Genomic DNA, 21,356 nt, shown 5'->3' with positions numbered 1-21,356 from the left:
TTCAGAGTGGCAGGCAGTGACAAGTGGGGTGCCGCAAAGCTCGGTGCTGGGACTCCAGTTATTTACAAAATATTAACGATTTAGACGTGGGAATTCAGCTTTGTGTCATCTGCAAACTTGCAGATGACACATTTAATTGAGTGGCAAAGTGAGCTGCAATGAGGCTGCAGTGTGACTTGGATAGGTTGGGTGAGTGGGCAGATGCAGTATAATGTGGATAAATGTGAGGTTATCCACTTTGGTGGCAAGAACAGGAAGGCAGATTATTATCTGAATGGTGTCAGATTAGGAAAAGGGGAGGTGCAACGAGAGCTGGGTGTGCTTGTACATCAGTCACAAAGTAAGCATTCAAGAAGGAACTGCAGATGCTGGAAGATCGAAGGTACACAAAATTGCTGGAGAAACTCAGCGGGTGCAACAGCATCTATGGAGCGAAGGAAATAGCCGACGTTTCGGGCTTAAACCCTTCTTCAGACTGATGGGTGGGGGGGAGAAGGAAGGAAAAAGGGAGGAGGAGGAGCCCGAGGGCGGGGGGATGGGAGGAGACAGCTCGAGGGTTAAGGAAGGGGAGGAGACAGCAAGGGCTAGCAAAATTGTGAGAATTCAACGTTCATGCCATCAGGACGCAAGCTGCCCAGGCGAAATATGAGGTGCTGTTCCTCCAACTTCCGGTGTTGCTCACTCTGGTACTGGAGGAGACCCAGGACAGAGAAGTCGGATTGAGAATGGGAGGGGGAAGTAGAAGTGCTGAGCCACCGGGAGTTCAGGTAGGTTATTGCGGACTGAGCGGAGGTGTTCGACGAAACGATCGCCCAACCTCCGCTTAGTCTCCCCGATGTAAATCAGCTGACATCTAGAGCAGTGGATGCAGTAGTTGAGGTTGGAGGAGATACAGGTGAACCTTTGTTGCACCTGGAATGACTGCTTGGGACCTTGAATGGAGTCGAGGGGGGAGGTGAAGGGACAGGTGTTGCATTTCTAGCGATTGCAACGGAAAGTGCCCGGGGAGGGGGTGGTACGGGAGGGAAGGGAAGAATTGACAAGGGAGTTGTGGTGGGAGCGGTCTTTGCGGAAGGCAGACAAAGTAAGCGCGCAGGTACAGCAGGCAGTGAAGAAACCTAATGGCATGTTGGCCTTCATTGCGAGAGGATTTGAGTTTAGGAGCAAGGAAGTTGTACAGGGCCCTGGTGAGACCACCTGGAGTATTGTGTACAAATTAGGTGTCCTAATTTGAGGAAGGACATTATTGCTATTGAGGGAGTGCAGCATAGTTTCACCAGGTTTATTCCTGGGATGTCGGGACTGACATATAATGAAATAATAGGTCGACTGGGCTTGTATTCACAGGAATTTAGAAGGATGAGAAGGGATCTTATAGAAACATATGCAATTCTTAAAAGGATTGCACAGGCTAGATGCAGGAAAAATGTTCCTGATGTTGGGGGAGTCCAGAACCAGGTGTCACAGTTTAAGAATAAGGGGTAGGCCATTTAGGACTGAGATGAGGAAAACAAAATTCACCCAGAGAGCTGTGGATCTGTGGAATTCTCTGCCACTGGATGTTTTCAAGAGAGAGTTGGCTTTAGCTCTTCTTAGGGCTAAAGAAATCAAGGGATATGTGGGAAAAGCGGGAACGGGGTACTGATTTTAGATGATCGTATTGAATGGCGTTGCTATTCGCCAAGTCAAGGACTGCTCTCACCCCAACCATGGACTGTTTACCCTCCTACCATCCGGGAGGCGCTACAGGCCTCCAGCAGGTCCAGGAACAGCTTCTTCCCTGCGGCTGTCACACTAATCAACAATGTACCTCGGTGACTGCCAATCCCCCCCCCCCCCCCCCCCCCGGACACTCCTCCCACAGGAACAACACTATGACTGTATGCATGTAAATAGATTTATTTATTGAAATCATATTCTATGTCGCTCTTCCAGGGAGATGCTAACTGCCTTTCGTTGTCTGTACTGTACACTGACAATGACAATTAAAGTTGAATCTGAATCTGCTAGCTCGAAGGGCTGAATGGCCTACTCCTGCACCTATTTTTCTATGTTTCCTCCCCACCACCAGGTGTCGGTGTCGGTGGCGGACAAGGATCGCTGCAGTACCTCCTCCTTGCGCCAGGCGGCGCTGTCTGTCTGTCTGTCTGTCCCCGGCCGGGCCAGTGCGGAGCAAGATGGCGGAGCGGGAGGACGGGGCGGAGCTGCGGCTCAAGTACTCGCGGGCCGTCAACCTGTCCGAGGTGGAGTCCAAGCGCGACCCGGAGAACGAGCCCTACCGCTCCAAGTACGCGGCCCGGGAGCTGCTGAAGGAGATGAAGGCGGGGCAGCGGGCGCCGGCCGACGAGGAGCGCGGCGCCGACGGCCTCTGGCTGCAGAGGCTCGGGGTGTTGGAGCTGCAGCTCGGCCTCAACCACGCCGAGACCGAGGAGCTGTCGGCCGGCGAGGAGCACCTGGCCAAGTGCGTGCGGCTGCTGGAGGCCTTCAAACTCTGCCCCGAGACCGTGTCCGTCTTCATTCAGGCCGAGGTAGCGGCACTGGCGGCCGGGGTGTGGGATGGAGGGTGGGGGGGTGGAGGTTGGGGGGGGGAGGCTGGGGGTGTGGGATGGAGGGTGGGGGTGGAGGTTGGGGGGGGGATGGGATGGGGGGGTGGCGTCGAGAAATTGGAGAGTTAGGATGGGATGGAGGGGGATGGGTGTTGGAGGGTGCGGTGGAGAAGTTGTTAGTTAGGGATGGGATGGAGGGTGGGGGTTGGGGGGCTTGGAGGTTGGGGGGCTTGGATGGGAGGGGGTGTGGGGGCTGGAGGCTGGGGTGGAGAAGTTGGGATGGAGTGGAGGTTTGAGGGTAGGGGAAGGGGTGGGGATGGATGGGGGGGGGGGGGTATGAGGGGGGTTGGTGACGTTTCGAGTCGGGACCCTTGTTCAGACTGATCAGAGTCATGACGAGTGGCGAAAGCTGGAAAAGAGATCTGGGGGCAGGACAAAGCCTGGCAAGGGGTAGTTGATTAGAGTTGGGTTGGCAGATGGATGGAGTAAGTCAAAGGTTGGAAGTGAAAAGGAGACAAAAAGGTACAGGAAGGAACTGCAGATGATGGTTTACACTGACAGACACAAAATGCTGGAGTCGCTCAGCAGGACAGGCAGCATCTCTGGATAGAAGGAATGGGTGATGTTTCGGGTGGAGACCCTTCTTCGGACCGGGTCGAGACCTGAAACGTCACCCATTTCTTCTATAGAAACATAGAAAATAGGTGCAGGAGTAGGCAATTCGGCCCTTCGAGCCTGCACCGCCATTCGATATGATCATGGCTGATCATCCATCTCAGTATCCCATTTCCTGCCTTCTCTCCATACCCCCTGATCCCTTTAGCCACAAGGGCCATATCTAACTCCCTCTTAAATATAGCCAATGAACTGGCCTCAGCTACCTTCTGTGGCAGAGAATTCCACAGATTCACCACTGTGTAAAAAATGATTTTCTCATCTCTGTCCTAAAAGACTTCCCTCTTATGCTTAAACTGTGACCCCTAGTTTTGGACTTCCCCAACATCGGGAATAATCTTCCTGCATCTAGCCTGTCCAACCCCTTAAGAATTTTGTAAGTTTCTATAAGATCCCTCCTCAATCCTCTGAATTCCAGCGTGTACAAGTCGAGTCTATCCAGTCTTTCTTCATATGAAAGTCCTTCCATCCCAGGATTAAGTCTGGTGAACCTTCTCTGTACTCCCCTCTATGGCAAGAATGTCTTTCCTCAGATTTGGAGACCAATACGCAATACTCCAGGTGTGGTCTCACCAAGACCCTGTACAACTGCAGTAGAACCTCCCTGCTCTTATACTCAAATCCTTTTGCTATGAATGCTAACATACCATTTGCTTTCTTCACTGCCTGCTGCACCTGCATTCCTACTTTCAATGACAGGTGTACCATGACACCCAGGTCTTGTTGCATCTCACCTTTTCCTAATCATCCACCATTCAGATAATAATCTACTTTTCTGTTTTTACCACCAAAGTGGATAACCTCACATTTATCCACATTATACTGCATCTGCCATGCATTTGCCCACTCACCCAACCTATCCAAGTCACCATGCAGCCTCCTAGCATCCTCCTCACAGCTAACACTGCCCCCCAGCTTTGTGTCATCCGCAAACTTGGAGATGTTGAATTCAATTCCCTCGTCCAGATCATTAATATATATTGTAAATAGCTGGGGTCCCAGCACTGAGCCTTGCGGTACCCCACTAGTCACTGCCTGCCATTCTGAAAAGGACCCGTTTACTCCCACTCTTTGCTTCCTGTCTGCCAGCCAGTTCCCTATCCACATCAATACTGAACCCCCAATACCATGTGCTTTAAGTTTGTATACTAATCTCTTATGTGGGACTTTGTCGAAAGCCTTCTGAAAGTCCAGATATAACACATCCACTGGTTCTCCCTTATCCACTCAACCAGTTACATCCTCGAAAAATTATAAGATCCATGCTGACTTTGTCCAATGAATTCGCCACTTTCCAAATGTGCTGCTATCCCATCTTTAATAACTGACTCCAGAATTTTCCCCACCACCGATGTTAGACTAACTGGTCTGTAATTCCCCATTTTCTCTCTCCCTCCCTTTTAAAAAAGTGGGGTTACATTAGCTACCCTCCAGTCCTCAGGAACTACTCCAGAATCTAAAGAGTTTTGAAAAATTGTCACTAATGCATCCACTATTTCTGCGGCTACTTCCTTAAGTACTCTGGGATGCAACTTATCTGGCCCTGGGGATTTATCGGCCTTTAATCCATTCAATTTACCTAACACCACTTCCCGGCTAACCTGGATTTCACTCAGTTCCTCCATCTCATTTAACCCCCGGTCCCTTGCTATTTCCGGCATATTGTTTATGTTTTCCTTAGTGAAGACAGAACCAACGTAGTTATTCAAAAAAGCTGGAGAAACTCAGCGGGTGCAGCAGCATCTATGGAGCGAAGGAAATAGGCAACGTTTCGGGCCGAAACCCTTCTTCAGACTTCTGAAGAAGGCTGAAGAAGGGTTTCGGCCCGAAACGTTGCCTATTTCCTTCGCTCCATAGATGCTGCTGCACCCGCTGAGTTTCTCCAGCTTTTTTGTGTAACCTTCGATGGGGAAAGCATCTGCAGTGTCCTTCTTAAACACAACGTAGTTATTCAATTGTTCTGCCATGTCCTTGTTCCCCATGATCAATTCGCCTGTTTCTGACTGCAAGGGACGTTCTATCGAGAGATGTTGCCTGTCCCCGCTGAGTTACTCCAGCATTTTGTATCTATCATAGGAGACAAAATGCTGTCATGTATGGGGAGAGTATGAGTGAAATGTAAAGCCTGAAGGAGGGATATAGGTGGAGCAGAGGGGGGAGGGGGGGAGCAAAAGGGCAATGAGAAACTGGGGGATAGGAAGTAGTTGCCCTTTGGTGCTCTTGATGGGAACTGGGCCCTTCAAGGGCCAAGATGCATTCAAGAGATAGTTAGATATAGCTCTTAGGGCGAATGGAATCAAGGAGAAAACAGGAACGGGGTACTTATTTTGGATGATCAGCCATGATCATATTGAATGGTGGTGCTGGCTCGAAGGGCCGAATGGCCTACTCCTGCACCTATTTTCCATGTTTCAATGTTTATGTTTCAGACTGAAGAAGGTGAAGAAGTGTTTGTATCATCAACCTCGGCCAATCTGACGCTAACTGTTTGCCATCCCATTAAAATGTCATATTACCAAATAACTTTCAAGAGCAACTAAAGCGTTCTGTGCTCTGTTGCTTTCAGAATCAGTTGGGTATTCTGTGGGCAGGACTGGAAGAAATGGAAAAGGCCAAGACCTATCTCGAAGATGCTGAAGCACTTTACAACCAGTACACAAAAGAGGTAAAGTAGAGCCAATTGAACAGGAACATTCGCTGTATCCTTCTCTGATCCACCGTTTGACAGCACTGGGCCTGTACTTGCTGGAGTTTAGAAGAATGAGGGGGGCTTCATTGAAACGTACAGAATAGTGCACGGCTTGGATAGAGTGGATGTGGAGAGGATGTTTCCACTAGTGGGAGAATCTAGGACTAGAGGTCATAGCTTCAGAATCAAAGGACGTTCCTTTAGGAAGGTGTTTCTTTAGTCAGAGGGTAGTGAATCTGGAATTTTTTGGGACGAGGGCTATTGAGGCCAAGTCAGTGGATATTTTTAAGGCAGAGATAGATAGATTCTTGACGGATGTCAAGGGTTATGGGGAGAAGGCAGGAGAATAGGGTTGGGAGGGAGATATAGATCAGCCGTGATTGAATGGCAGAGTTGACTTGATGGGCTGAATGGGCTAATTCTGCTCCTTTCACTTATGACCCTTTCTACTTTTATCTTACTCGCCTCACGCAAAATCCTTGGTATCCATCATGTCTAAAGAATTTTCACATTCAATATGACTTTGAACTCTTTCCTCGACGGTTCCTCGATGCCTGATTCTTCGGCGAGAAGATCTTCTTAACTCCCATGCTTTGGATACTTTATCGTGCCTTCAGAATTTTGTTTTGCTTAGACAAGAGTGTTTTATTGTCAAATGTGCCAAACAGAACAAGGAAATTCTTACTTGCAACAGCACAACAGAATATATGGACATAGTGCTCTGGAAACAACATAATAAACGAGCAAAATAATATATATACACATACACACTGAATTTTTATTTAATGGATTTTTTTACCAAGTAAACACACGTTTATACACACACGTATATAGACACACACACACACACACACACACACGTGTGTGTGCGTGTCTCTATATACGTGTGTATATAAACGTGTGTGTTTACTTGGTAAAAAAAATCCAATGAATAAAAATTTAAATATATTTAAATATAAATATTATAAATTTAAATATATTTAAATATAAATATTATAAATTTAAATATATTTATGTGTGTGTGTGTGTGTGTATACATGTGCGCACACACAAACTCAGACAAAAAATAAACAATAATAGTGCAAAAAGACAAAACCAATGCCCCCAAGTCGATGTAGTTCAGAGAAATCTGACGTAATAATTTCATACTTCCTATTTTATGTTTCATAGAACAGTACAGCACAGGAACGAGCTGTTTGGCCCATCATCTTAACGACGTCCATGTAGCCAATTGAAACTGCACATTTGCTTGCACTTGGTCAGTATCCCTCCATTTTCTGCCTGTTCATGTGGCTTCTTATCGAGTCCACACACAAGATTAGAAGTTGTTCAGCCAGAGCTGATGTTTTTGTCGCTTCTTGTGCGTGGTGGTGGTGGAAAGATTATTGAAAACAGCGCTGCGACTTGAACGCTCTTTCCTTGACCCCTTCATGTGGCCGTCCAAATGCCTCATAAATGTTGCACTCCTCACAGCGCATTCCAGGCATCTACCTCTCCCTGAAGTTTACCAAAAACATTAGCCCTGCACATCACTCTCTATTCCAAGAGACTGAAGCAGGGTCTTGACCCGAAACGTCGCCCATTCCTACTATCCAGAGATGCTGCCTGTCCCACTGAGTTGCTCCAGCATTTTGTGTCTATCTTCAAGTTTGTCCAACCTCTCCTCTCTAATCTCAGCACATCCTGTTGAAGCTCCTCTGCACCCTCTCCAAAACTGGCACGGTGACCAGGACGGCACACCACTCTCCAAATGTGGCCAAACCAAAGTTTTATACACTGCAACATGACTTCCTGACAATTATGCCCATTGCCCCGATAGATGAAAGCAAGTATTTTGAATGCCTTCTTTACCACCTGCTCTGCTTATGTTGTCACATTCAAGGGAGTTGTGGACTTGCAACCTAGATCCCTCTACAGTGCTCCTTAAGATCTTGCCATTTACTGTAAACCTCCCCCCTTACATTTGACGTTCTCAAAGTGCAACACCTCACACTGGTCTGGATTAAACTCCATCTGCTATTTGCCTACCCGTATCTGCAAACTCTTCCAATTCCATACTCCACTGTATCCTTTGGTAACCTTCCTCACTATCCACCACTCGTTTGAAAACTTACCAATAAGCCCGCCAACACTTATGTATTTATGTCACAATCCTATTATTTGTACAAACAGCAAACATCAGAGGTCTCAATCCTTGCTGAACACCATTGGTCACACAATTCCAGTCAGCGAACTACCCCACCACCATTACACTCTCTTCCATGCCAATTTTGAATCCTCTCGTTTAAGGCGGCACGATGGTGCAGCAGTAGAGTTGCTACCTTACAGCGCCAGAGACCCAGGTTCGATCCAGAATATGGATGCTGTCTACACAGTTTGTACATTCTCCCTGTGACCGCTTCGGGTTTTCTTTGGGTGCTCCGGTTTCCTCCCACACTCCAAAAATGTGCAGGTTTGTAGGTTGTGTGGCTTTGGTAACAATTATAAATTGTCCCTCGTGTACAGGATGGTGGTGGTGTACGGGGATCGTCAGCTGGTCAGCGTGGACTAGGGCCGAAGGGCTTGTTTCTGCGCTGCATCTCTAAACCAACCTAAACTAAAATGCCTGCTGTGTGTACGACGATAAACGGGTGGGGAAGGAAGGCGAGCTGTAATATTCTGTCCATGTGGATGGTTATGCCAGTGCCTGACAAAATAGGCACAAGGGTACATCGCAGGTGACACTGTGACTTGGATGTTTGCCATCGAGTCATACAGCACGGAAACAGGCCCTTCTGCCCAACTTGCCCATGCCGACCAAGGTGACCCATCTATACTTCCACATACCTTCACCTTTACCGTTCTATGTGCAATCAGAGGAAATTAGTCCCACCTACCTGCGTTTGCCCCATATTCCTCTAAACCTTCACTATCCATGTACCTGTCCAAATGTCTTTTAAATGTTTTTACAGTATCTGCCTCAACTACCTCCTCCGGCAGCTCGTTCCATACACCCACCACCCTCTGTGTGAAAAGTTGCCCCTCTCAGGCTCCCATTAATTCTTTCCCCTCACCTTAAACCTATGTCCTCTGGTTCTTCATTCTTTTAGTCTTGGTAAAAGACTCTGTATCTACCCTAAACCTACTCTATCTATTCCGCACATAATTTTATAAGATCACCCCTCAGCCTCCTGCGAGTAAAGTCCTAGACTGCCCAACCTCTCCCTTTAGCTCAGACCCTCAGGCCCTGGCAACATCCTCGTACTTTGTGCTTTCAGTGTAGGAATGGGATCGGAATAAAAGAAGGGACACTGGACATTAATTGATGAATTAAGTATTTTAGTTAAATGTAAAACCCTTGTGCTACTTGTTGTTTAGATCGGAACACCACCATGGGATACTCATGAACACTTCTTGGCAGAAGAGGATAGACTAAGTGAACAGGAGAGGCAGAAAAGGTAATGTGGTTCTAAACCTGCAAACATCGTGACATTTAGCTGATGTGTAAGACAGTTTGGATAGGTCAGAATGTAGAAACAAGGAACCACAGATGCTGGTTTACAAAAAAAAAGACACCAAGTGCTGGAGTAACATCCCTGGGGAACATGGATAGGTGACATTTCGAATCGGGACGTTATGTCCATAGAAGTAAAATTAGGCCGTTCGGCCTATCGAATCTACTCCACCATTCAATCATGGCCAATATTATCTTCCCTCACAACCCCATTCTCCTGCCTTCTCCCACGCTTACACTAGGGGTTAAAGATTAGGACCCTGAGTCGCACCCCGCCCACCCCATCTTCCCCCCCCCCCCCCCTCTCCATCGACCAAACGTCACAGATGTTAAAACGCACGCCTCCATATTCTGCGCCAGTTTCTTCCCAGCTGTTATCAGGCAACTGAGCCATCCTACCAACAACTAGAGAACATTCCTGGACAGCTATCTACCTCATTGGAGACCCTCTGGCCCTTTGATGGGACCGTACCGACTTTATCTTGCACTAAACGTTATTCACTTTGTTCCCTTTATTATGTATCTTATCTGTGCACTGTGGATGGCTCGATTATAATCAAGTATTGTTGTTACGCTGACTGGTTAGCATGCAGCAAAAGCTTTTCACTGTGCCACGTGACAATCAGCTAAACTCGAGGTCAGGGAAGTTGGGAATTCCATGATACATAGTTCACCTCTTCCACCATTTTCTTTAGTTCAGTTTAGAGATACAGCGTGGCAACAGGCCCTTCGGCCCACGACAACCAATGATTACCCATTCACATTAGTTCCATGTTATCCCAATTCCGCATCCACTCCCTATAAACCTGCACGTCTTGGGAAAGTGGGAGGAAACTGGAAAATCCAGACAAAAACCCAGTCACTGGGAGAACTCCGCATAGACAGCACCCATAGGATGGCACCCAGGTTTCTGGAGCTGTTCGGCAGCACTGCTGTGCCCTTCTGCATTGCAGATGGCGTTCAGAAGCAGAATTAGGCCGTTTGGCCCATCAAGTCTACACCATTCAATCATGGATGATCTATCTTCCCTCTAACCCCCATTATCCTGAACATGTCAAGAACATATTTTTGGACAGGTAACCATGCGTCGCAGTAAACTCTGCCATCCTCCTCCTGTAAATGAATGATAAAATAACGTGTATTACTGATCAATCACTATTTTTGTTTAGTTTAGAGAGACAGCGCGTTAACAGGCCCACTGAGTCCACGCCGACCAACAGTCCCCACACTAACGCTATCTGTACACACAATTATACCAAGCTAATTAACCTACACACTTGTACGTCTGTGGAGCGTGGGAGGAAACCGGTGATCCCGGAGAAAACCCACACAGGTCGTGGGGAGAACGTACAGACAAGCTCCCTTAGTCAGGATCGAACGCGGGTCTCTGGCGCTGGATGGCAGCAATTCTACGCTGCGCCACGGTGCTGCCCAACCCCGGTTGTGACTGTTTTCTTTTAATGCTGCTCTATCTGTTTGGATTGGGCAGGTTTGAGAAGGTGTACACTCACACTTTGTATTATCTGGCACAAGTCTACAAACACTTGGATATGATTGAGAAGGCGGCCTGGTACTGTCACACCACCCTGCAACGCCAGCTGCAGTTCACCCACTACAACCCCGTGGAGTGGGCGATCAACGCTGCCACCCTGTCACAGTATTACATCACCGAGGTAAGCCTCCCCGCCCCCTGTGTGTCGGCACTGGTCATTCAAATCTGTCATCCTTCAATGGGAAGCTTTCCCCTGGGCATCTGAGCTTTGCACTGTTTGTCATGGGTAGTATAGATGGAATTTGATCAAATTCCCCCCTGGGATGAATAAAGTTCTATCGTATCGTATGTTGTAGGACGAAACAGAGAGTGGTGATGTAGTACTGTGTAGTACTTTCACACAGAGAGTGGTGAATCTCTGGAACTCTCTGCCACAGAAGGTAGTTGAGGCCAGTTCATTGGCTATATTTAAGAGGGTTAGATGTGGCCCTTGTGGCTAAAGGGATCAGGGGGTATGGAGAGAAGGCAGGTACAGGATACTGAGTGGGATGATCAGCCATAATCATATTGAATGGCGGTGCAGGCTCGAAGGGCCGAATGGCTCACTCTTGCACCTATTTTCTATGTTTCTATTCAATTCAACTTTAATGTCATTGCACAAATACAAGTATGGGGACAACGAAATGCAGTTTTGCGTCAGTCCGTAGTAATAGTGCAATATAGAAATAAAAATACAGAATAAGCAAACAATGTGGACGGAGAGACTGGAGAAATCTATCGGCGGGACTCCGACTTCAGCAATGTGATAGTGTTGTTGTAGAAGCTGTTCCTCATCCTACTGGTACGAGACCTGAGGCTCCTGTGCCCCCTCCCTGATGGGAGGAGGGCAAACAGTCCATGGTTAGGGTGGGAGGGGTCTTTGATGATCTTTCCGGCCCGTCTCAGACACCGTTTTCGGTGGAGGGCATCCATGGCAGGGAGTGGGGCACCGATGATGTACTCAGCGGTTTTCACCACCCGTTGTAGTGCCTTCCTGTCCGCTACGGTGCAACTGCTGTACCATACCGTGAAGCAGGTGGTCAGGATGCTTTCGATGGTACAGCGGTAAAAGTTGGTCAGGATCTGGGGGGACAGGTGAGCTTTCTTGAGCCTCCTCAGGAAGTAAAGGTGCTGCTGCCCCTTTTTGATCAGCTTGGAGGTATTGAGGGAGCAGGACAGATCCTCCGAGATGTATACCCCAAGGAATTTGTGGTTGGAGACGCGCTCCACCTCAGTCCCATTTATATGGATGGGGGTATGTCTGCCCCCTCTGTTCTTCCTGAAGTCAACAATAATTTCCTTTGTCTTCTTGGAGTTGAGGACGAGGTTATTGTTGGCACACCAGGTTGTCAGGTGCTGGACCTCCTCCCTGTAGGCTGACTCGTCGTTGTCGCTGATCAATCCTACCACCGTGGTGTCGTCGGCAAATTTAATGATGGCATTGGAGCCATTCTTAGGGATGCAGTCATGGGTGAAGAGGGAGTAGAGGAGAGGGCTGAGCACACAGCCCTGTGGCACGCCGGTGTTCAGTGTTATAGTGGAGGAGGTGAGGTTGTTGAACCTAACAGACTGTGGTCTGTTCGTGAGGAAATCCAGTGTCCAAATGCAGAGGGAGGTGTGGAGATGCCAAGTGCGCTGAGTTTGGTGATCAAGCTAGCGGGGATGACAGTGTTAAAGGCAGAGCTGAAATCAATGAACAGCATCCTGATGTAGGTGTTATTGCTGTCCAGGTGGGTCAGGGCAGAGTGTAGGGCCGCCGATATGGCGTCCTCTGTAGACCTGTTGGTCCGGTAGGCAAACTGATGGGGGTCCAGTGTGGGGGGGAGGCTGGCTTTGAGGTGAGCCAAGATCAGCCGCTCAAAGCACTTTGCAATGACAGGGGTGAGTGCCACTGGGCGGAAATCGTTGAGACTCCCTGTAGCTGATTGTTTGGGCACTGGCACGATGGTTGATGTCTTGAGGCAAGTGGGGACAACACCCTGGGCCAGTGACAGATTGAAAATGTCAGTGAGGACCAGGGATAGTTGTCCAGCACATGCCCTGAGCACCCGCCCGGGGATGCCATCGGGGCCGGCAGCTTTGCGCTCATTCACCTTGCTCAGTGCATCTTGTACAGCAGAGGTGGAGAGACTGAGGGGTTGTTCATTCGGGGGTGGAGCAACTTTGATGGCTGGAGTTTTGTTGTCCCGGTCAAAGCGAGCATAGAAATGGTTTAGCTCGTCAGGAAGGGAGGCGTTGTCTGGGGGGGGGGGGTGTTAACTTTATGGTAATCGGCAATGGATTTGATTCCTTGCCACATGCGCCTGGGGTCGGAGTTGTTTTGGAAATGCTCCTCAATCCGCCGTTTGTGATTGAGTTTAGCATTCCTAATTCCCTTTTTCAGATTGGCCCTGGATGAGCTGTATCCCTCAGCGTTGCCAGATCTGAAAGCGGCATCGCGAGCCTTCAGCAGGAGTCTGACCTCCCTGCTCATCCACGGCTTCTGGTTAGGGAAGGTCTTTATCTCTTTGTGGGTAGTGACGTTGTCAGTGCAGAATTTTATATAGTCCAAAACTGTTGAGGTGTATGAGTTGATGTCCACTTGGGAGTTAAAGGTGGCCTGGGTGGCAAACAGACTCCAGTCTGTTTGCTGAAACTGTTCCTGTAAAACAGAGACAGCCCCCTCAGGCCAAACCTTCACTGTCCTCACGGTAGGTTTCACACGTCTGATCAGAGGTGTGTATTTGGGGAGCAGGAACAGAGAGAGGTGGTCAGACTGTCCAAGGTCGGGGAGGGGGAGGGCTTTGTAGGCTTCAGTAATATTAGTATATACTAAGTCCAGAATATTGTTTCCTCTGGTTGGGCAGGAGACATGCTGGTGGAATCTGGGGAGTACAGTTTTAAGGTTGGAGTGGTTAAAATCACCCGCAACAATAAATGCCCCCTCTGGGTGTGCAGTTAGTTGTTTGCTGATAGCAGCTTGCAGCTTCCATTGCTAGCCTGGCATTAGCGTCCGGGGGTACATAGACTGCAGTGATAACAGTCGATGCGAATTCTCTGGGCAGGTAGAAGGGCCTGCACTTTATCATCAGGTATTCCAGGTCAGCAGAGCAGTGACTACCAATCCTAACAACGTCCGTACACCATGAGTTGTTCACATAAATGCACAGTCCGCCGCCCTTGGTCTTACCGGAGTCCTCCGCTGTTCTGTCGGCCCTGAAGACAGTGCGCCCCTCCAGCTCGATGGCGTTGTCCGGGATGTTTCGGTGAAGACCATGGCAGTTGCAGTCGGCGATCCGTCTGTGTGTGGCGATCCGCAGCCGTAGTTCTATGAAACTGCAGACGCTGGTTTACACCGAAGATAGACACAATAATCTGGAGTAACTCAGTGGGACAGGCAACATCTCTGGAGAAAAGAAATAGGTGACGTTTTGGGTCGAGCCTCTTTTCTGAAGAAAGGTTTCGACCCGAAACGTCACCTATTCCTTTTCTGAAGAAAGGTCTCGCCCGAGTTTAGAGATACAACATGGAAATGCCCCTTCAGCCCGCTGACTCCACGCCGACCATCAATCCTCCGTTCAAACTAGTCCTGCGTTATCCAACTTCCTCATCCACTCCCGACACACTAGCAGGCAATTTGAAGGGGTCAATTAACTCGCACGTCTTTGACGTGTAGGAAGAAACCGGAGCAAGCAGAGGAAACCTGCCAGGCCACAGGGAGAACGTGCAAACTCCACATCCGTGGTCAGGATCGAACCTGGACCTCTGGCGATGAGAGGAAGCTGCTCCCACTGTGCCGACCTTTCTTTGATAGGCAGTGGTGACAATTAAATGCAACAATTTTATTCCTGATACAAAAGCACCCAGGCAGGATGACCCCCTTGGTCTGTAATGAGTTTATGGTCTTCGCCCTTGTGAAAGTCTGCCATGGTTATTTCCTGTGCTTTAGGAATGGATAATCCGATCCAGCCAAGGGTCTGACTGGAAGAAAGGCTGGACTGGTCAGGGAGCAAGAGGCCTGCAGGTCGGGCTCTTGGCCACCAGGTGGGGGCAGCAGAGCCACATACCAGCAAGATACGGCACCACACTCACAGCACTGAATGTGGACTGAAGGTAGACACAAAATGCTGGAGTAACTCAGCAGGTGAGGCAGCATCTCTGGATAGAAGGAATGGATGAAGTTTCGGGTCAAGACTCTTCTTCAGACCTGACCCGAAACATCACCATTCCTTCTATCCAGAGATGCTGCCTGTTCCACTGAGTCGCTCCAGCATACTGTGTCTATCTTTGGTGTAAACCAGCATCTGCAGTTCCTTCCTACACTGCATGAAGATTTGACACACTGTGTGTACACTGGTCTCTGGTCTTCAATGGATAAGACAGGCTGCGTGCAAGTTACACTAGCAGTACGAGTCAGAATCCCAGACATTGGTCCCATATCCCTTGATTCCGTTAGCCCTAAGAGCAAAATGTAGCTCTCTTGAAAACATCCAGTGAGTTGGCCTCCACTGCCTTCTGTGGCAGAGAATTCCACAGAAAATTCCAGGGGTAATAATTATACCTCCTTCCCTCGACTCCGTTCAGGGACCGACTCTGACTGTCCGTTCAGCTGAGTCCGACATTCTCTTGCACCTCCTCCAATCTCATCTATTCTATCCGTAGTTCTCGGTGTGGACTCCTGTATATCAGCGAGACCAAGCGCAGACTGGGCGATCTTTTCGCTGAACACCTCCGCTCGATCTGCCTTGGCCCATGCAATCTCCCAGAAGCCAAACGTTTTAACTCCCTTTCCCTTTCCCACACTCACCTTTGTGTCCTGGGACTCCTCCATTGTCAGTGAGGCCACACGCAAAGTGAAGGACCAATACCTCATATCTCACTACGGCAGCTTACAACCCAGAGGTATTAATATTGATTTCTCTAGTCACCCTGCCAGTTTCACTGTTTGTATCCCCTCATTATCATCTCCGCAGCCAACAATGGACCATTGTGGGTTCCACCTTTCCTTGGTCATTGGTGCCGGCTCTGAATTTGTTTCATACCTCTAGTTTCCCTCGCCCCTGACTCACAGTCTGACGAAGGGTCTCGGCCCGAAACGCCACCTATTCCTTTTCTCCAGAGATGCTGCCTGACCCGGCATTTTGTGTCGTATCTTCATGGCTAAAACTGAACTCGTCCTCTCCCCAAACCAATAATTTGTTGTCTCTCGAGCAGAAGCGTTACATGGAGGGACGCCTATGTCTTGCTGCTTCCAACGTGATCTTCAACCAGGCGGGAGCAGTGTCATCAGAATCTGCAGCAGAGGAAAGTAAGTGTGACTGTCTTGTATCTTTTACAATGTCTCTCAGTCGCATTGTGTGTTTGTATATTGAGAACCTTGTTAGATTGAACTCGGAGCTGGTGCGACACTGTTTCCTGGAATAAGGGAGTTAGTTATTCTACAGTTTACAGTTTAGTTTATTGTCACGTGTACCGAGGTGCAGTGAAAAGCTTTTGCTGCCTGTTGTTCAGTCAGCGGAAAGACAATACATGGTTACAATTAGGCCGCTTACAGTGTATAGATACGTGATAAGGGAATAACGTTTAGTGCAAGGTAAAGCCCGCAAAGTCCGATCAGGGATAGTCCGAGGGTCACCAAAGATGTAGAGAGTAGTTTAGCAAGTTCAAGTTCAAGTGAGTTTATTGTCGTGTGTCCCTGATAGTACAATGAAATTCTTGCTTTGCTTCAGCACACAGAACATAGTAAGCATTTACTACAAAACAGATCAATGTGTCCATATACCGTAATATAAATATAAATATATACACACATGAATAAATAAAATGATCAAGTGCAAATAACAGATAATTGATTATTAATAATCAGAGTTTTGGCCGAGCCAGGTTTAATGGCTGTGGGGAAGTAGCTATTCCTGAACCTGGTTGAGAGCACTGCTCTCAGGTTGTGTTAGGATGATTCAGTCGCCTGATAACAGCTTGGAAGGAACCGGCCCTGAATCTGGTGGTGTGCGTTTTCACACTTCTGTACCTTTTGCTTGATGGGAGAGGGGAGAAGGGGGAGTGGCCAGTGTGCGACCCGTCCTTGATGATGCTGCTTGCATTGCGTTTAATTGGAAGCTCCCACCCAGTAACTTTTCTTCAACGCAGGCGAAGAGGAGAGGGATCGCCGCGACCAGCTCCAGCAGAAGAAGGCAGAAATAGCACGGTGTTGGATAAAGTACTGTCTCAACCTGCTGCAGGACTCGCGCAAGCTGCTTGAGGTACCTGAAGTGGATTTGGGCTTGTTTGATACCCTGCGCGTAAGGTAACTAAAAAGGCAATACTGGGAGAAAAGATGAAATATGAAAGTAAGCTGGCCAATAATATAAAAGCAGATAGCAAAATTTTCTTCAGCTATACAAAGAGACCGTCACACCCTTCGCACAAAGGGTGGTGGGTGTATGTAACGAGCTGCCAGAGGAGGTGGTAGTTGAGGCAGGGACTATCCCAACATTTAAGAAACAGTTAGACAGGTACATGGATAGGCCAGGTTTGGAGGGATATGGACCAGTGGTGGGTCGAGTGTAGCTGGGACATGTTGGCCGGTGAGGGCAAGTTTCCACACTGTATCACTCGATGACTATGACTTGAGAGAAAGAAAGAGGCAAGAGTGGACATTGGACCGCTGGTAAATTATACTGGAGATGTGCTAATGGGGAATAAAGACAAAGCAGAGGAATTGAATGCATTTTTTGCATCAAGCCTTCACAGTGGAAAACACCAGCAACATGCCTGAAATTCGAGAGAGTCAGGGGGTGGAAGTTAGTAGTGTTCAAGAAGGAACTGCAGATGCTGGGGAATAGAAGGTAGACAAAATCACTGGAGAAACTCAGCGGGTGCGGCAGCATCTATGGACGGAAGGAAATAGGCAACGTTTCAGGCCAAAACCCTTCAGACTGAAGCCGACAGGTGGTCTGGAGGAGGTTTACGAGAATGGTTGGGTTAACATAAGATGAGAGTTTGACGGTACTGGGCCTGTACTCGCTGGAGCTTTGAAGAATGAGGGGGCACCTCATTGAAACTTACCGATTAGTGAAAGGCCTGTGGGATAAAGTGGATGTGGAGAGGATGTTTGCACTAGTGGGAGAGTCTAGTGACCAGAGGCCATAGCCTCAGAATAGAAGGACGCACCTTAAGAAAGGCGATGAAAAGGAATTTCTTTACATTTATCGACAAATTCTTGATTAATAAGGGTGTTAGGATTTTTGGGAGAAGGCAGGAGAATGGGGTTGAGAGGGAAAGATAGATCAGCCATGATTGAATGGCGAGTAGACTTAGTTTAGTTTAGAGATACCATTTGAAACAGGCCGTTCGGCCCACCGAGTCCGTTCCAGCTAGCGATCCCATACACTAGCACTACCCTACATACTAGGGATCATTTACATTTTTTACCGCAGCCTATTTATCTGCAAACCGGTACGTCTTTGGAGTGTGGGGGGAAACTGGAGCACCTGGAGAAAACCCACGTATGTAACGGGGAGAACGTACAAACTCCGTACATACAGCACCCGTAGTCCGGATTGAACCCATGTCTCTGGCGCTGTAAGGCTGCAACTCTACCGCTGCGCCACCTTGCCGCCCTGTCAATCGATGGGCTGAATGGCCCAATTCTGCTCCTAAGACTTAATGACCTTACGAGCACTCTCGGGTGACATGGTGGCGCAGCGGTCGAGCTACTGCCTTACGGCCGCAGAGACCCTGGTTCCATCCTGACTACGGGTGCTGTCTGTAAGGAGTTTGCGTGTTCTCCCCGAGACCTGCGTGGGTTTTCTCCAAGTTCTTCTTCTGTTCCCTCCCACATTCTAAAGGTGTACAGATTTGGAGATTAATTGGCTCGGTGTAAATGCAATTCGCCGGTCGGTGGGCCGCGGGGCCTGTTTCCGCGCTGCAGCTCCAAAACTAAAACTGACCTCTGCCTGCCGTGCCCACTCTCCTCCCGCAGAACGACATAGGCGATCTGGACTGGGACCGGCAGGAAGAGTTGAAAAGCCAGCTGAAGAAGGAGGAGGAGGAGAAGGAGCAGGGGAGGAAGAGCGCGGTGCTGTTCGGATCTAGCGACACCTTCGACCTGATCCAGTCGGTCGAGGAGAAGGTGAGCTGCACATACGCGGCGGACTTCACCAGAGCGCGCGCCGTGTTCCTGGTCGGGCAGGGCTACGTGCAGGACGCCAAGGAGTTCTTCCAGCTGGACGACCACGTGACGGACCACATCGAGGTGGTGCAGGACCACAGCTCGCTCTTTAAGGCCCTCGCCTTCTTTGAGGAGAACTTGGAGAGGCGCTGCAAGATGCACAAGCGACGGGTGGACATGCTGAGCGCCGTCTACACGGAGCTGAACCCTCAGTACTACCTGCTGGTCTGCAGGCAGCTTCAGTTTGAGATGGGGGACACGTTCTACGAGATGATGGAGCTGAAGGTCTCCATCGCCAACCAGCTGGACGAGCTGGACAGCCACAACGTGAAGAAAATCAACCTCCTGGCCCAGGCGGCGATCGCCCACTACACCCTGTTCCTCGACTCGCTGCGGGACTCGGAGAGGAAGTTCCCCGCCACGCTGGAGAGCGACGTGCTGAGGCCGGCGCTGGTGGCCAAGTTCCGCGTGGGGTGGCTGCACGGCAAGGTGATCACCTCGGACCCCCAGCAGCAGCTGGACAACCTGCAGCTCTCCCTGGACTGCTACAGCTTCGTGGCGGACTACTGCGCCGGACACCCCGAGGCAGCCACCGCCATGGAGCCCGAGCTGGAGCTGTGCGTGGAGATGGCCGCCCTCTTGCCCACCAGGATGGCGGCGATGCGTACTAAGATGGCCGCCTTCAACGAGTGATGCTCCGCTCCCCGCAGCCTCAGGGAAAGGGGGGAGTCCCCGTGAAACCGGGGGCGAAGGGGACCCGGTGAGTCTGGGGGTGGGGGTCGCAGTGAGCTGAGTGGTGATGGTCACAGTGAGTCTGGGGGTGGGGGTCGCAGTGAGTCTGGGGGTGGGGGGGTCGCAGTGAGACTGAGGGTGGGGGTTGCAGTGAGTCTGCAGGTGGAGTTTCCAATGAGCCTGAGAGGAGTCCCTGTGAGCTGGGAGGGTTGTCTGGGTGAGCTGGGGGCAGGGGGGACCCCAATGAGCCGGAGGGGGGAGGGAAGTCTCAGTGAGGCTGGAGGGATCCTGGTAAACTGGGTGGTCCCGGCGAGACCATTGGGCCAGGGATTGGGGACCCAGCGAGTTGGGGCAGAGGGGTCCCAGAGAGCCATGGGGGGGGGGGGGGGGGGGGGGGGGAAGAGGGGGGGGTCGGGGGGGCCACGGGGAAGGGGGGGGGGGGGGGGGGGGGGGGTGGTGAACATGGGTTCTGGTGATGCTCAGAGGTCCATTGGGGCAGGGAAGGGGTGTCCTGGTGGGCTGGGCGGGGTCCCAGTGAGGCTGGTGTGACGTTCCGGTGAGCTGGAGGTGGGGGAGGGGGGGAGGTTTCCTGTGAGATTGGAGGACCCAGTCTGGGGGATGTCCCGTGCGCTGGGAGACCGGAGCCTTTGAGCTTGTGGGGGTCCCGATAAGGTTCATTGGAGGGGATGGGAATCCCCGTGAGCGTGGTGGATGTGTCCCAATGAGAGGGGTGGGGGGGGCAGTGGGGGGCAGTGGTCCCAGTGACCTGAAGCATCCAGTGACCCAGGGGAGATAGCCTCTGATGACCTGACGTCAAGCGACCGGATCCCCCAAAGAATTTTGGATAGATGTACGTTCTTGTGTAATAAACATATGCAGTGAGCTCAGCAAAAGTGTTTTGGTCTTCTGTCATCCTTTCCCTTCACAACCCCCTCCCCCCCCCCCCCCATCCTCCTCCTGACGTCATGGGAAATCCCGAAGAATTTTAGTCACTCTTGTTTTTGCCAAAATGACAGCAACATCCATCAGCAGGGGACAGAAAACTGGAAAAGAGAGGTGGGGCATTCCAGCTTCCTCCCACATCCCAAGGACGTGCGGGTTTCTTGGTTAATTGGCCTCTGTAAAATCGCTCCTCGTGTGTAGGAAGTGGGATAGAATTGAACTAGTGTGAACGGGTGATTGCTGGTCGGCGCGGGCCGAAGTGCCTGTTTCCACGCTGTATCTCCAAGCTCAACTTGACTTTGACTTTGAGATACGGGCTAAACAACTGGGGCAGAACAGTGATGCAGTGGCCGATCACTGCCCCACAGCGCCAGGGGCCCGGGTTCAATCCTAACTACGGGTGCTGTCCGTACGTCCTCCCAAATTCACCTTTCTTTAGTCAGAGGGCGGTGAATCTATGGAATTCGTTGCCACAGAAGGCTGTGGCGGGCAAGTCAGTGAATATTATTAAGGCAGAGATAGATAGATTCTTGATTAGTATACGTGTCAGAAGTTATGGGGAGAAGGCAGGAGAATTGAGTTAAGAGGGAAAGATAGAT

General features: G+C 49.9%; 1 protein-coding gene across 1 annotated transcript; it reads left to right on the top strand.

Moving 5' to 3' along the window:
- Positions 1–2,149: 2,149 nt before the first annotated feature.
- kifbp (kinesin family binding protein) lies at positions 2,150–19,871 on the top strand. Its single transcript, XM_055647311.1, has 7 exons — positions 2,150–2,528; positions 5,788–5,886; positions 9,268–9,347; positions 10,893–11,076; positions 16,128–16,221; positions 17,061–17,173; positions 18,895–19,871. The coding sequence occupies exons 1-7, from the start codon at positions 2,178–2,180 to the stop codon at positions 19,774–19,776; spliced, it is 1,803 nt and encodes a 600-aa protein (XP_055503286.1). The 5' UTR covers positions 2,150–2,177; the 3' UTR covers positions 19,777–19,871.
- The last annotated feature ends 1,485 nt before the right edge of the window (positions 19,872–21,356 follow it).

Source organism: Leucoraja erinacea, chromosome 15, assembly GCF_028641065.1.
Source record: "Leucoraja erinacea ecotype New England chromosome 15, Leri_hhj_1, whole genome shotgun sequence".
NCBI lineage: Eukaryota > Metazoa > Chordata > Chondrichthyes > Rajiformes > Rajidae > Leucoraja > Leucoraja erinaceus.
This window is presented reverse-complemented; position numbering and strand designations above follow the sequence as displayed.

Bases quoted from the DNA above. Each gene is read 5' to 3' on its own strand.
- kifbp (XM_055647311.1), top strand. From the start codon at position 2,178: ATGGCGGAGCGGGAGGACGGGGCGGAGCTGCGGCTCAAGTACTCGCGG. The intron at 2,529-5,787 runs GTAGCGGCACTG...TGTTGCTTTCAG, and splicing joins CCGTCTTCATTCAGGCCGAG to AATCAGTTGGGTATTCTGTG. The intron at 17,174-18,894 runs GTACCTGAAGTG...CTCCTCCCGCAG, and splicing joins ACTCGCGCAAGCTGCTTGAG to AACGACATAGGCGATCTGGA.